At 45.8% G+C, this 12,685-nt stretch overlaps 1 protein-coding gene across 21 annotated transcripts in view; it reads left to right on the top strand.

Annotated features, from left to right (window-relative positions):
* The window catches only part of ARVCF (ARVCF delta catenin family member), a 151,998-nt gene that overhangs the window by 110,329 nt on the left and 28,984 nt on the right, over nt 1-12,685 (top strand). For 19 of the 21 annotated variants that reach the window (XM_015877596.2, XM_015877593.2, XM_015877590.2 and 16 more), the window contains 4 exons: nt 845-1,028; nt 7,676-7,793; nt 9,093-9,264; nt 11,348-11,365. In XM_015877596.2, coding sequence (XP_015733082.1) covers nt 845-1,028; nt 7,676-7,793; nt 9,093-9,264; nt 11,348-11,365 — 492 coding nt within the window. The remainder of the gene's footprint in view (nt 1-844; nt 1,029-7,675; nt 7,794-9,092; nt 9,265-11,347; nt 11,366-12,685) is intronic. The other 2 variants (XM_015877600.2, XM_015877597.2) reach the window with 1 other exon arrangement.

Here is a 12,685-nt window from a genome sequence, read left to right as displayed (position 1 = left end):
GCTGATCTTGGCAGTTGAGCTCGGAGGCCAACAGTGTGTGCATGGCTCCCTCCAGGTGTCATTACTGCGTCTTGTTCAGCGCTGCTGGGCTGTGCTGTGTTGTCTGAAGCAAATCTCTTCCAGTCCTTCACAAGCCTGAGCTGTCTGCTGGAAATTTGCATCCCGTATCTAAAATGGGATGTTTTTACAGTTGTAAGGCTGTTGTGTCATTTTTGTGCTTGACATCTGTCAACTTGAGCTCCTAAGTGAGGGAAGGATGGGAAGGCAGCGGAGCAGTTCTGATTAGCAGCTTCTTCAGGGAGTTGTGTGCCTGTGGCACGTGGTGGTTGGAACACAGATATTGCCTCTGACAGCAAGATGTGAAAGTAAATAATAGAGAGTCTTGAGTGAAACACTGCCTTGTGCGGAGAATAAGTGCGAGATCAATGACCCTCCATAAATTCAGCCGTGTTTTTAGGACTTGCTTTTAAGACCTGTCTACTTCACTGGATCAATTTTTGCTTTTTGAGCCAGGCTTAACAATATCACGATTTGCATATATCAGGAGTGCCCCATTAATCTCCAATAGTGCTCTATGTTTGTGTACTCTGTTGTGAGATTGAATCAACTGAACAATATCTGTCTCTTGATATGTGCTTCCACATCTGTGGGCATTCTTCCATTGCAGCAGCTGTGGGATGTTCACTAAGCTGTGTGCTTCATCTGCTTTTACTAAACATCTTATTAGTTTTATCATATTGCTTTCTGGTGATTCTCTGTAAACTCAGCAGTTCTATTTAATTTCGGAATTAAAAGTCATTATTATTGCCTTCTTATTTGTTTAACGATCACATTTTCTCTGAAGGCACTCTATGGAATTTGTCTTCCTATGAGCCCCTGAAGATGGTCATCATCAACCACGGCCTGCAGACACTCACCAACGAGGTGATCATCCCCCATTCAGGCTGGGAGAGTGAGCCCAACGAGGACTCGAAGCCTCGCGATGCGGAGTGGACGACTGTCTTCAAGAACACTTCTGGTTGCTTACGGTAAGGTGGAACTCTGGACTATTAATCTGTTGTTCACAGTATCCTGCACATAGGATTTTCTTTATATTCATTTTATTTGGCATGAAGTGCTGTATATATTCACTTTTTGCGAAGAAATCCCCTTTTTATGGGGGGATAGCAGTGCTGCAGGGCGGCTGTGCTGCCCCTGGGCTGGGAGCACTGCTGCACTCTGTGCATGTGTCCACCACAATTCTTAGTTTTCTGGAAGCAATGAAGATTTTAATGGTTGAAAAGTTAAATTCATTTTGGGTTTAATTGCGTCTTCTGCCTAATTTGAATTCTCTTAGGTTTTTGGGTTTTTTTTGAATTGTAGGAGGATGGAGTAGAACTTAGTTCCTAATTTGCCTGCTTTCTAGCCTGATTCCTGCTCCAAACTGACCTGCTGCCAACAAATGTTAAATGAATTAATTTGCATAGTAAACAGATGCAAAGTATTCTTTTTTTCCAAGGTACCATCTGTGGTTGCAGCATTTCTTGTCAGTTCTCCAATACACAGACATTCACATTCACAAGTAGCCTCGAGGTTCTGAGACCTGGCTGTGTGTGTGCAAACACAGACTGCACCCACCTGACTGCCACTCAAACACGCATTCCTCAGGTTGAAGCTGCACACAGCAGCTTGTTCAGCATCAGCTGCTGGGAAGAGAAGGGTGACCTGATGGTCTGGGGAGTAACGGGGACTTGAGGAACACGGAGATAATTGCTGTTCTGACAACTTCAGCGAGATTAAATGTGGTTTGAGTCTTGGTATCACTGCTGCTTTCTGGTTTGGGTGAAATTCAGACTCCAAAGCACCTGAGTGGGCTGGTCATCTTCACTTTTCCTCCCTTCACTTCAGGTCTGCACCTTCAGCCTTAGTTTCCCACGAGGTTGGTAAATAGCGGTAGTTGGAAAAGATTCATTCAGGGGGTTGGTCCTAGAGACTGTAACAGGGAATGGAAACCTCCAGTAGGCACAAATGAAACTGCTGCTCTGTGAAAACAAAAGCTTGGAGTTGTGGCAAGTGTGAAACAGTGTTTGCTGACATGAGGGAAGGAATCAGTAGATTGGCAGCCAAAAATAAAAATCATCTCTGCAATGTGGGAAATGATGTGTGAGTGTGTGCAGTTTCTGGTTACATTAATTTTACTGCAGGGGAAATAGGGTGCTTGATGGTGAATCATTAAGATATTGAATGTGGTGTTTTTTATGAGGATGCTTTGAGGCTTTTCTGTGGAGGACAGAATGTTTAATGTACGTGCATGTTCCTCCTGTACATCTTTTGTAGTATTCTCAGGAATCGTGAAAAGAAACTGGGTTTGGATTTCTGTGCCTCCATGTTGTTTGATGTTGTAGATGCCCAAGAGGTGAAGGTGAAGCAGTGCAAGCTGCTTTGGAACCATGATCCATTTAATTGTTTAGTTAAACTTGTCTGTTGGGTGGGGAATAGAGTCCCCCAGTGCTGCATTCTGCTCTCAGCCCAAAGCAGCCTGGTCCTGAGCAGGGGTGAGCTGGGGGATGCCTCGTGCTGGGCCATCCTTGCTCGGTACCTGGAGGCCTTCTCAAGAGCTGGCACAGCCTCCCCACCAGAGGGATGGGGCAGATGCTGCCATGTCTCTGCCTCCTGTACCTGCTCTGCTGCTGTCACATGTGGGTGCAGCCTCTGGGTGCCCGCTGGAGCTCTCAGGGCTGTTACTGTTCTGTGGGGTAGGTACTTTAGAACTGAGATTTCAGCAAAATAACAGTTATCAAAGAGATTAAAAAGAAGGGGAAAAAAGGAACAAAAATTTGCCTGTGAATCTTCATTTTTTGGCACAGGAGAAGCTTATCTGCCCAACCCAGACTGGAAAAAAACAGCTCGGATTCCAAACCCACACCTCTCAGTACAGAGGAGCAAGCGAAGGCGGTTTCTTAATTAGCTTACTGATACTGTGCAGGATCACAGCATATGGCTGTCCTGGGGCTTAGATGCTGAGCGGAGGGTTTAATTCGTGCTAGTAAGGAGCTGTTAGGGTTCCTCCTGACAGTTCCTGATGTTTAGCTTGTAATATAAATAAATTATGCATAGATTTTAGCAGCAGAGACATAACCTACTTACGTGCAACCTTAATGCTTTACAATAAAATCTGAAGTATAAATTCAAAGTTGTGCACTTGCTTATTGCCTTCTGTCATTCCTTAGGAATGAATGTAGGTCCCTTCCCCCTGCACTCCAGGGGAGGGAACCTACAGAAACATCTGTTGCTGTGGTGGGATGAAGAGATGGGAGCAGCTCGCTGCAGTCAGTGCAGAGCCCATGGTTTGCTTTGGAAGGCATGTGAGCTGTGATCCTCCATTAGATACATACTACCTCATTGCTGTGTTTTTGAGATTCTTTTCACATTGCAGCAAGCTTATATGATAAAGCAGGAGGGACCTCTTAGCCTTTCTTCCAAGCAGAGTCTGGAATAATCGGAAAGCCAAGCAGCTGCTGGGTATTGTGGAATTCTCCTGTAGTGCATTTCTGTGTGGTTTTGCATTACAGGAGCACGAGCAAAGGCTCTCCAAGTAGGTCATGCTGGAGGTAACCAGTCAGCAGCATTTAACTAAAATGCTATTGTGTGATATCTTGGATGTAGAAAGCCACAAGTAAGAGAAAATAGGCTACGCATCTGTATCTTGTTCAGCTGTGTTAGTGGTGTCTGAGCCCTCACTTATTGCAGGGGGATCTCAGAAACAGCTCTGGTGTGATTCTGGGTCATGGCAGCGTGCCTTAGACCTGTTGCTCTGTGCAGATGTTTCTTGGACAACAGCTTCTGCTTGTGAAGTCAGTTTTCAAGGCTGCCTTTTGTGATGTCCTTTATAGACATGTGGGCAGTTGAACAAAGCTGGTCTCTCTATTCAAGTAGCTGGAAGGCAGCGAGAGCTGCAGCACTTCCTACTTGGGTCTGGCTGGCAGAAGATATTTAAATAGAGCATAAATGTCCATTGAGATCACCTGCCCAGATCTGATGCACAGCTGCTCCTACCAGCATTGCCATCAGCACCCCCCATGTTTTCTTCTGCTCATGTTGTTTGGACTTTGTGCTCCTCGTTCTTCACTGTATGCTTTGCTTGCTGTCTGGTTCAGTGTCTGCTGCCTGGCTCCATTGTGTTCTATAGGTGTCTGTCAGCAGAGAGGCCTGGATTAGGCTATCTTCATGTCACAGGCAGATTCTTGCTTTCTCTTCCTTATTTTCAGAACAATGAACTTAATACCAATTAAACTTCTTGGTATTTCATGTGAACTGAAGTATGGGATTCATTGTATTTCTGCATGAAATGATGGAATGATTTTGAAGGGCTTTGTGTTCCCCCTTTGGGACATGCAGTAACTCGAAATGCACTCGGATGCAGTATGTGTTTGCTGTGGCTGTTACTTATCGATCTCCTTTGGCTGACATCCAGATAAAAATTCATATCAGTGAAGCAGAGTGTGAGTGTTGAAGGGGTGCTTGTAAAGCAAGGCCTTGGGCTGCCTCAGGGGGTGGGCACGGAGAGTGAAATGTTTAAACGAGAGTTGTGAAAGCCTGACGTCCTTCTACCTGCTGAAGTAGAGATGTCAGAGCCAGGCAGACCAAGAGGTCAGCACTGGGGGTGGTGCAGCCAGGTGTGTGTGTTGTGCCTGCTCAGCCCGGGCAGAGCTCTGCTCCATAACCCGCTGGGGATGTTTGCAGCCCGGGGCGGTGATTGTGGATGTCGTCACCTCCCGCAGCAGTGCTGAGCTGGAGAGTGGAGCCAGCGTTACTTCTTGGCTTAGCAGTGGAAAAATCACTATTGGAAGATTGCAGAAAGTAAGATTAATTTGGGCTGAGGCCCTGCAGTGTGCGCACAGAGGCTGTTGAGAAGTGCTTATCACCGACCCAGCTGCAGCTTGTCTGCGTCTCTGTGCTTCTTCCAGGGAAAGCTGGCAATCCTACAAGAAAGATATCTAAAAAATTCCATTTTAGCTTTCTATTTCTGTAAGAAGCAAAGTCCCCTCAACCTGTTGTCCTCATCCCCAGCTGTGTTTCTGAACGAAGTGCTTTTTCCTCCCGCTGATCTCAGTGCGCTGGTAAGCGTTAGTAATGCTGCAACCTTTGGCTTTCAGCTCCGTCTGCAGCGCGGTGGGGCGGCCCTTCCAGCCCGGCATCACACAGCACTGCGGGCAGAGTCCGGCCTTAAGTGTGCAGAGAAGAAAACGTCTCTCCTGTGTTTGTCTTCTGAAGTTTCTCTTTGTAGGTTTGCCTGTTTGTTTGTTTTAAGAGGAAAACTGGAGCTCAGTGCCGGCTTCTGGGTTTTAAGAGAGAGCACAGTGCTGCCCTTCACACTGGAATCCTGCAAATGAAGCGCCTTGCATTTGATTACTGTTAAATCTTTTCTCTTGAGGGTAATTGCGGTGCATGGCGCTGATAGTAGCAGTGGTTCACCTGTCCTGGGGCTCTGTTCTGCACGTCTAACTGCTACATTCAAACCTGCATATCATTAAGACTATTTGGGACTAATGGTAAACTTAGCTGGAGTATGAAGGGATTTCTCACACATTTCCCACCATCCTCTATGGTCTTTAATACCAACTCATTTCCTAGTCTGATGTGTTTCTCTGCTGGAAGGTATTTGCTTTCATTTAACATTTACTTAGGAGTGCTCTGTTTTGTTTTCCCAGGGAAAGCACATATTTAATCATCCTTGCACATCCTCTCTCCCTGGTCCTGCCTACAGGCTGGGCTGCGTACATTTGAGGAGGGGTCATTGTGTAAAGGTTTTCAGATCTCTGGCTGAGGCGTGTTCTGCACTGCGGCTCCTTTCCATCCTTTGCCATGGTAGTAACGCAGGCAGTAACTTCATGTCTTGTCCCTAGAACTGCAGAGCAGCAGGAGCCGTGCAGTCGATGTGCTGGCAGTCTGGGGCCCTTCCTGCTCAGCTCCTGGTCAGCCCAGCACCGCATCCACATTGTGCATCCAACACCAGCAGCTCTTCTCCAGGGGCTGCCAGGTGGCAGCTTATCAGAGCCCACCTTTCCTTGGCATTTAAGGGCATACTTGTGTGTGTGTCTGAAGTGCAGCTGTTCCCCTGGGAGCTCTTGCTGTGCAGCAGCAGTTCATGCTGTGGAGGCAGGAGCTGTTGTTCTCTGTGGGCTCAGCCTCCCTGGGCCCTCTGCTGCCCTGACTGCAGTGCAGGTGAAGGATGTGAGCCGAGCTCTCCGGTGTGTCTGGGTTACAGTGACAGACAGGGGAAGGGATTCTGTTGTTGTTGGGTGAATCCCATGGAGGTCTAACAAAGAGCGTCAGGCATTTGCAGAGCAGATGGTTCTGCATGAGCTGCTCATAGGGACGTGTTTTCTAGTGTGAGTTATGACATTACTACTGTAAAGTTTGATGCCTGTGCGACTTGTGCAGAATATTAACTAGCTATTAATTTGACCCTGCAGAAATCTCCTGCTTATTTATGTTTGATACAGGCAGGACGCGTTTTTTGAGGATAAAAACCACATATTAAAATTCACGTTTAGGCTTTTAGTACTAAAGGAGTACAGCTGGAGATGAAGAAATAGCACACATTCTTTCTTTTAAATATCCTATGGAAGTCTATTTGAACAGTCACTACTGTGCACTGTGTCAGCCGTGGCTGGAGGTGAGTCTGTGCAGCGGGTGCTGAGGAAAGGACTCGTTTCTCTGCAGTTTCGTATGTGTCTTTAATTACAAGCACATGTGCTGTAGCAGCAGCTGGCTCACAGGTGAGTGACTTCGGGCTCTGAGAGGTCTGAGAAAATGTTTTTTCCGCAGTCATGCAATTAATATGGCAGCCTGTCTGGGTGCTGAGAGTCCAGACGATGACTGAGCTGTTAATTACTTTGAGATTGGCAGTCCCTGCAGTCAGTGAGAAAGGAAAAATTGGCCGTGCTGTCCTGGTAGCAGAAGTTAATGGCTGTACCCTGAGCTTTGAAAGGTGACCTCGTGTGGGTTGGTGGAATTCACAGACCCCGACAGCTGAAGTGTTAACTGTGCTGTTGAAATCAGTGTGTTTCAGGTGGGAGAGAACTTACATGCAGACTTGCTGATGAACGCACCTGAGAATTGTGTTGTTACTTCATTCCCTCCCAAAAACTGGGTCATGATAGATTGATCATACAAGGGCTGCTCCAAAAGTAATGCCTTCTACTTCATTATGCTGGTCCACAACATCGGAGGTGGCTGTTGGTGGTACGGCAGCAGAGGTTGAACCTTCCCACCAGTATCCCACTATGTTTTGTTGCTGTGTGACAGATGGCAGCAGAGGGGCACTGACAGAATGGGGTCTGACATGGGAGTGTGGATGGGGTCACTGAGCTCCTCCATGCAGAAAAAATGGCACCCACTGACATTCATCAATGTTTGCTGAATGGTGATGGAAACCCAGCACTGTCTGTGAGCTCAGTGAGGGAGGTGACAGTGATGTGAAAGGCAAGCCATGCTGCACACAGCCATGCAGGTTGTCATGAGCACATGAACAAAACTGAACTGAATACTTCTTTAAATTAGCAAGGAGGCTTGCCTTCAAATTTTTGATCCGAGACAATGAGTTCTTAATGACTGCATTATAAATCAACACACCTTCAGCCCTGTGGGTGGAGGTCAGAGGGTAATGTTTCTTTTAAATCTCTTTTGTTAGGAATGTAAGTTCAGATGGAGCAGAAGCACGTAGAAGGCTACGAGAGTGTGATGGCCTGGTGGATGCCCTCCTTCATGCCCTACAGTCTGCAGTTGGCAAGAAAGATACAGACAATAAGGTGAGGTTGAACAGTAAAACGTGAATGGTGTTGCTATTACTTTAGTCTGAAGCGCTATGCTTGGTGTGACTTCTATTTTGCTAGTTTTAGAATGGGATTGTGCTTGCTTCTTAAAACACGGTAATTGTCTTCCTCTCATCTCTGTCACGATACCCATGATAGTACTGACAGAGGATCAGCATGCTGCTGCTTTACCTTGTATGGCTGTCGAGATGAGCAAAGGCAAGTGGCTGTGATGGGTGAGGAGAGCAGTCCTTTATTATCCTGATGGTGTTATTGCTGTTGTTCTGCATTAATCCACTTCCCTAAGTGCAGTCTCCAAATCAGAACTGAGTCCTGTGGTATGGCCACAACAACAGCAGAAGGATTAGTTCTCATTTTAAAGAGTTTTTTCAATGCCATTTTAAAATGCTGTAGCACCAAGATGTTAAAACATGCCTTTAGACCTGCAGTGCTTTTTATGGCTTTCTTTTCTTTTGTTAGGTACCAGTGTTAGTTCATCTGCTTTTATCATTGCTTCATCCTGTAGTGTATAAAAGGATGTTTAAAAGCATTAGGAATATCTTAAGTTCAGCCCATTAGGAAGGGAAGGAGCGTTCTGTCACTTTTTAACACCAATAACTTCATTCTTTATTTAATCATTTCTTTTTTTGTCCCATCATGTGATAGAGTGTGTGAGGGAATTCTAAAGCCCTGTCACTTAATCAGCTATTTTGGAAGTGGATTTTGTAACCACCTGGTGGCTGCCATTGCAACCTACAGAGCATTGCTCATGTCAAAGCCTGATGTGTTACAAGTTATGAATCAGCTATTACTACAGAGCAACGTGTGTTCTCATTGAACTCCTCACACCGCCTTCATTTTGACACGGAGGAAATGTAATAAATAGAGTCTCTTGGGGATTGTAGAGGTTGGAAGAGTGAGAGGTCCCATATTAAACTAAGAACCTTAAATGATGGCTTTCTGCTGCATGTTTGATCTTCTGGTGAATTTGTATTCTTTGTACATGATCAGGTGGTATTCCTGATTAGAGAATTCTTGTGTTGAATGGGTATTTATGAAGTGCTTCACTTTTGAAGAAAAAGAATTTAAAGCAGATAAGAACCTGAAATCATTTAATTTTTTTTTACTGAATTTTCTTAGTGTGCCATTCATTTCCAGGGGTGCGTGGCCTTTTTTCATTTTTTTCTTTTATAATCTCTCCAAACGTTCCGCTGTGTAATATAGCAGTAATAAGTAATAAGTGTAATATAACAGAAGGATACAATACTTATTTTTAATGTAATTTTTTGGTCACAGTCCGTGGAGAATTGCGTGTGCATCATGCGGAACCTTTCCTATCATGTCCACAAAGAGGTCCCTGGAGCTGATAAGTATCAAGAACTTGATGCTGGTCAGACTGCGGGCACGGGAGGCTCTCAGAAGAAGAAGAAAGATGATGCTGGTTGTTTTGGTGGAAAGAAAGCCAAAGGTATGACTCACAGAACTGAAAACTGGAACTGTATGGGGTAAAGTGTGCTGTTTAGTTCTGCTCTTGCAAGCCCTTTTGTCATGCTAGAGTGATGCAGGTTGCAGAGGTACGTGTCTGTAGTGCTGTGGCACGTGGTCATCTCCCTTGCTGTGTTACTGCTCGGTATTTGGGAGCTTTATCTGCAATTGCTACGTTCTGCTTGGCTTTAAATAGAAGTGATGCATGCTGTTGTAAGGTGCTGCTGCTGGATAATGGTGGATGTGCTCTCCCTATCCTTTTCTTGGCTGTGTTCTCACATCTGTCAGATCGACGCTTATTCTGCTTGCTTGGCTGCAGAGCATGTGCTGCTGTCTCTGACAGCCAGGCCAGCACACATCCATCTCCATGCATGGGAGGCCTGTCTGTGTCCCATGCCTTCAGTCTCCCACATGTGAAAACAAACTGAAGGGCCGTCCTCTCACGTGTAGCCAAGAGACAGAACCTCCCAATTCTGTCACTCAGTAATTTAAATTGCAAACACGATTTTGTAGCTTTTAATTGTCAGTCACTTTCAGACCTGTTCTTTCCTCTGGGGCATGAACATTGCAAATGATTTTCATTTCAAGTGAAGATTAATAGTCTTGGTAACCCTGCTCCCATCTTCCTCTTAAAAAGAGACAGTGTAATGTGCTTGTGTGTAAAGGAAACCTGTGTTTTCTTCGGTGTTTTTGAGAAATGACACTTGTAGGCTGAATTCAGAGGTAGTGAAGTCAGGTTCCTGTCTGAGCTCTATTCTCCACATTTGTGCACGCTCGCGTCCTGGCTTATTGTTCATGGCCAGGATCTGATGGGGAGATTTTGGTGCTGAAGGGAATACATAGAATTGTATGAACTTGAGAGGCTGTTCTGTACAGGGGGCTTCCTTTGTGTGACCTGTACACATACATTTTTGTGTTCCATTTGAGTTAATGACGTCACTGCAGAGTGAAGGTGCTTTGTTAGAGTGGTCTGTCACCAGAGCTTGAGGCTGTGCTCAAAAAAACAAAAACAAAACAGAAAATTAATTGCTGGGAACCTTCTGACAGCTGAGGGGAAACAGAAAGGACAGTGCAACGTGCCTGGCCAGCCTGTTCTCATCGTGAGTGACTAAAGCTGCACTGTGATCTCCTTCATAAATCTGGAGTGCACGTGGAGTCGAGCCTCTCTCCTGCCTTTGGTCACCTGTGTTGTTTGGCCGCCTGAGAGCAGCAGTCAGTGAACACACTGCTGTGTGTAACACTGTGCGTTGTGCAGGATGGGAGCGTGGTGCGGAGCTGTGCTCGTCCTGCTGGTGGCTGTGAAAGCAGAGCGCTCAGCTACCTGTCCTTGGCCTGTGTCCACCTGCTGCCTGCGCGGCTGGCCGCGATTCTGCGCTGATACACCCAGACAGCTCCTGTCTGTCAGCCACAAAACCAACCGTGTCCTTCTGGGTTAATTGCTCTCAGAGCCGTGTGGCAAAGGATGAGCCCACTGACTGCAGCAGGCGGAGCTGGTGCTCAAGGACAGCTCGGGCTTGGGGTGTGAATGTGCCTTTAAAGTCGGAAATAGAAAATTCATTTTCCCCCAGTTAAATTCATGTGAATACCTGGGCTGAAACTCTCTTAATTGTGTCAGCCGAGGGCTGGAAAATAGGTCACTTCAATTCCCTCCCTCTTCTGCTCACCCAGTCTTGTAGTGTTTCCATATTTATTTCACTTCAGCCCATGGTCATTGATCGTAGCATTTCCAACCCATCTGCAAGGGGCTGGGCAGCCTCCATCCCCACGGAGCACTGAGCCCTTCCCATGGAGCGAGGAGAGGCGGGGGAAGAATGAGCTGCAGGGGAGGATTGTTCTCAGCAGGAACAAAAGAAAGAGAGTGGAATATCCCGTTTCTTTTTGATTGGTTTGTTTGGTTTGGTGGGTTTCTTTTTGGTTTGTTTTTAATCAATGAAAGTTCCTGGTTTTCTTGTAAGTTTGAGGTTTTAACCTATTCTGTAAAATTCTGCCTCTTTGTGACTGTTCCTTTGTATTTTCTTCCTTCCTGTAAATTCTTGTTTTTCTTTTGCTGCTTTTCTGGTAATTAGAGGAGTGGTTCAATCAAGGTGAGTCTCTGCAATACTTTCTTTTCATCATCACCATAATCTACATTGTTCAGCTTCTACATGCAAGGCAAAGAGCTGAGATTGAACTCTTGTTCGTCCACCTTCTCTGCTCCAACCATGCTCTGCTCCCTCCTGCTCATTTCAGCAGGCATGGAAATCCGCTGTGTAATTGAGAGAGCATCTTCAGTTTGTTCTTCTCATGATAAGAGCAGGAATAACACATTTTTATGCAGTCCTGGTATAATTGATTTGTAACCAGCCTAACAGTCCCATGAGGGAGGGCACAGGTAAGTGTGCAAGTTGCCTTGCTAGGCCTGCAGAGCACAGCCCCTGCCTTCCATCACCTGCTGAACTGGACGGCGATGGAGCATGTTAACAAAACTAGAAGCACAGCATGAGCTGTTTGGGGTGTCATGAAGAATCTCTTCACTATTATTATTACTATTTCTTTTAACTAAAAGTGCTTGGGAATTAATCTTTCAGCAGGAGTGGTCTGGCTGAATAGCTGTATTGATTATCATAGAAAACAAAGTGATATTTGAGGAAGATGATAAACAGCACTATTGGTTAATAACACTGGGCCATATCTCACAGTCCTTGTTAAGTTTCTGGCAGTGAGGATGCCAAAGGTCATGTTTTGGTTGTTTTTTTATATAAAAGTAGTGGGGGGAGAGGGAAAGAATTTTAATCCTACTGTTTCAGAGGCTGTAAATTGCTTCTCGTACAATCAAGTCTCATGTCAGGCTGTTTTCCCAAAGCAGATTGCTGTGCCAATTCCTTCAGCCAGGTCTCATAAAACAGACCTGTCAGCAGGCACATTCAGAGCTGTCTGTCTCTTGGCCAAGTCTGGAGCTGTGCTTTCCATCCAGCAGCATAATCTTTTCTCTCCTGTTCCTGGAGCTGTAAAACCTGGGGAGGAAGGGAGATGTATGGAAGGGAAAAAATTGAGATGTCCAAACCACGTGCCTTAAGCTGCTAGCACGGCTTTTAAACATCCCTGTGCGCTAATAGTGCTGGCAGGACTGAGTGGTATTCAGAGCTGTAGCGGCTCTCAGCAAAGCTGGTTTTCTCATGATGTCATGCAGGGTAGGTGATGGCTGAGCGGTCCGTAATTGATAGGCTCTTAGAATTGCTGGATGCTTGTCACCTTGTTAGTAAATCCAAATCAATATTGCCGGTCTTGTAGAAATCAGATGGGAACAGGAGCAGCTGCAGCACCTTTGCCTTCCGGATGGATTTCTTTAGGAGTCAGCTGCAGCTCAGTCCTTGTGTTCCTCATCCCCTCCCTGTAGGAAGCCCTGGATAATGGAGGTGCTGTGG

The sequence above is a fragment of the Coturnix japonica genome, chromosome 15 (genome assembly GCF_001577835.2).
Source record: "Coturnix japonica isolate 7356 chromosome 15, Coturnix japonica 2.1, whole genome shotgun sequence".
In the NCBI taxonomy this organism is placed as follows: Eukaryota; Metazoa; Chordata; class Aves; order Galliformes; family Phasianidae; genus Coturnix; species Coturnix japonica.
The sequence above is the reverse complement of the archived record's forward strand: the minus strand, read 5'-3'. Positions and strand labels throughout refer to the sequence as shown.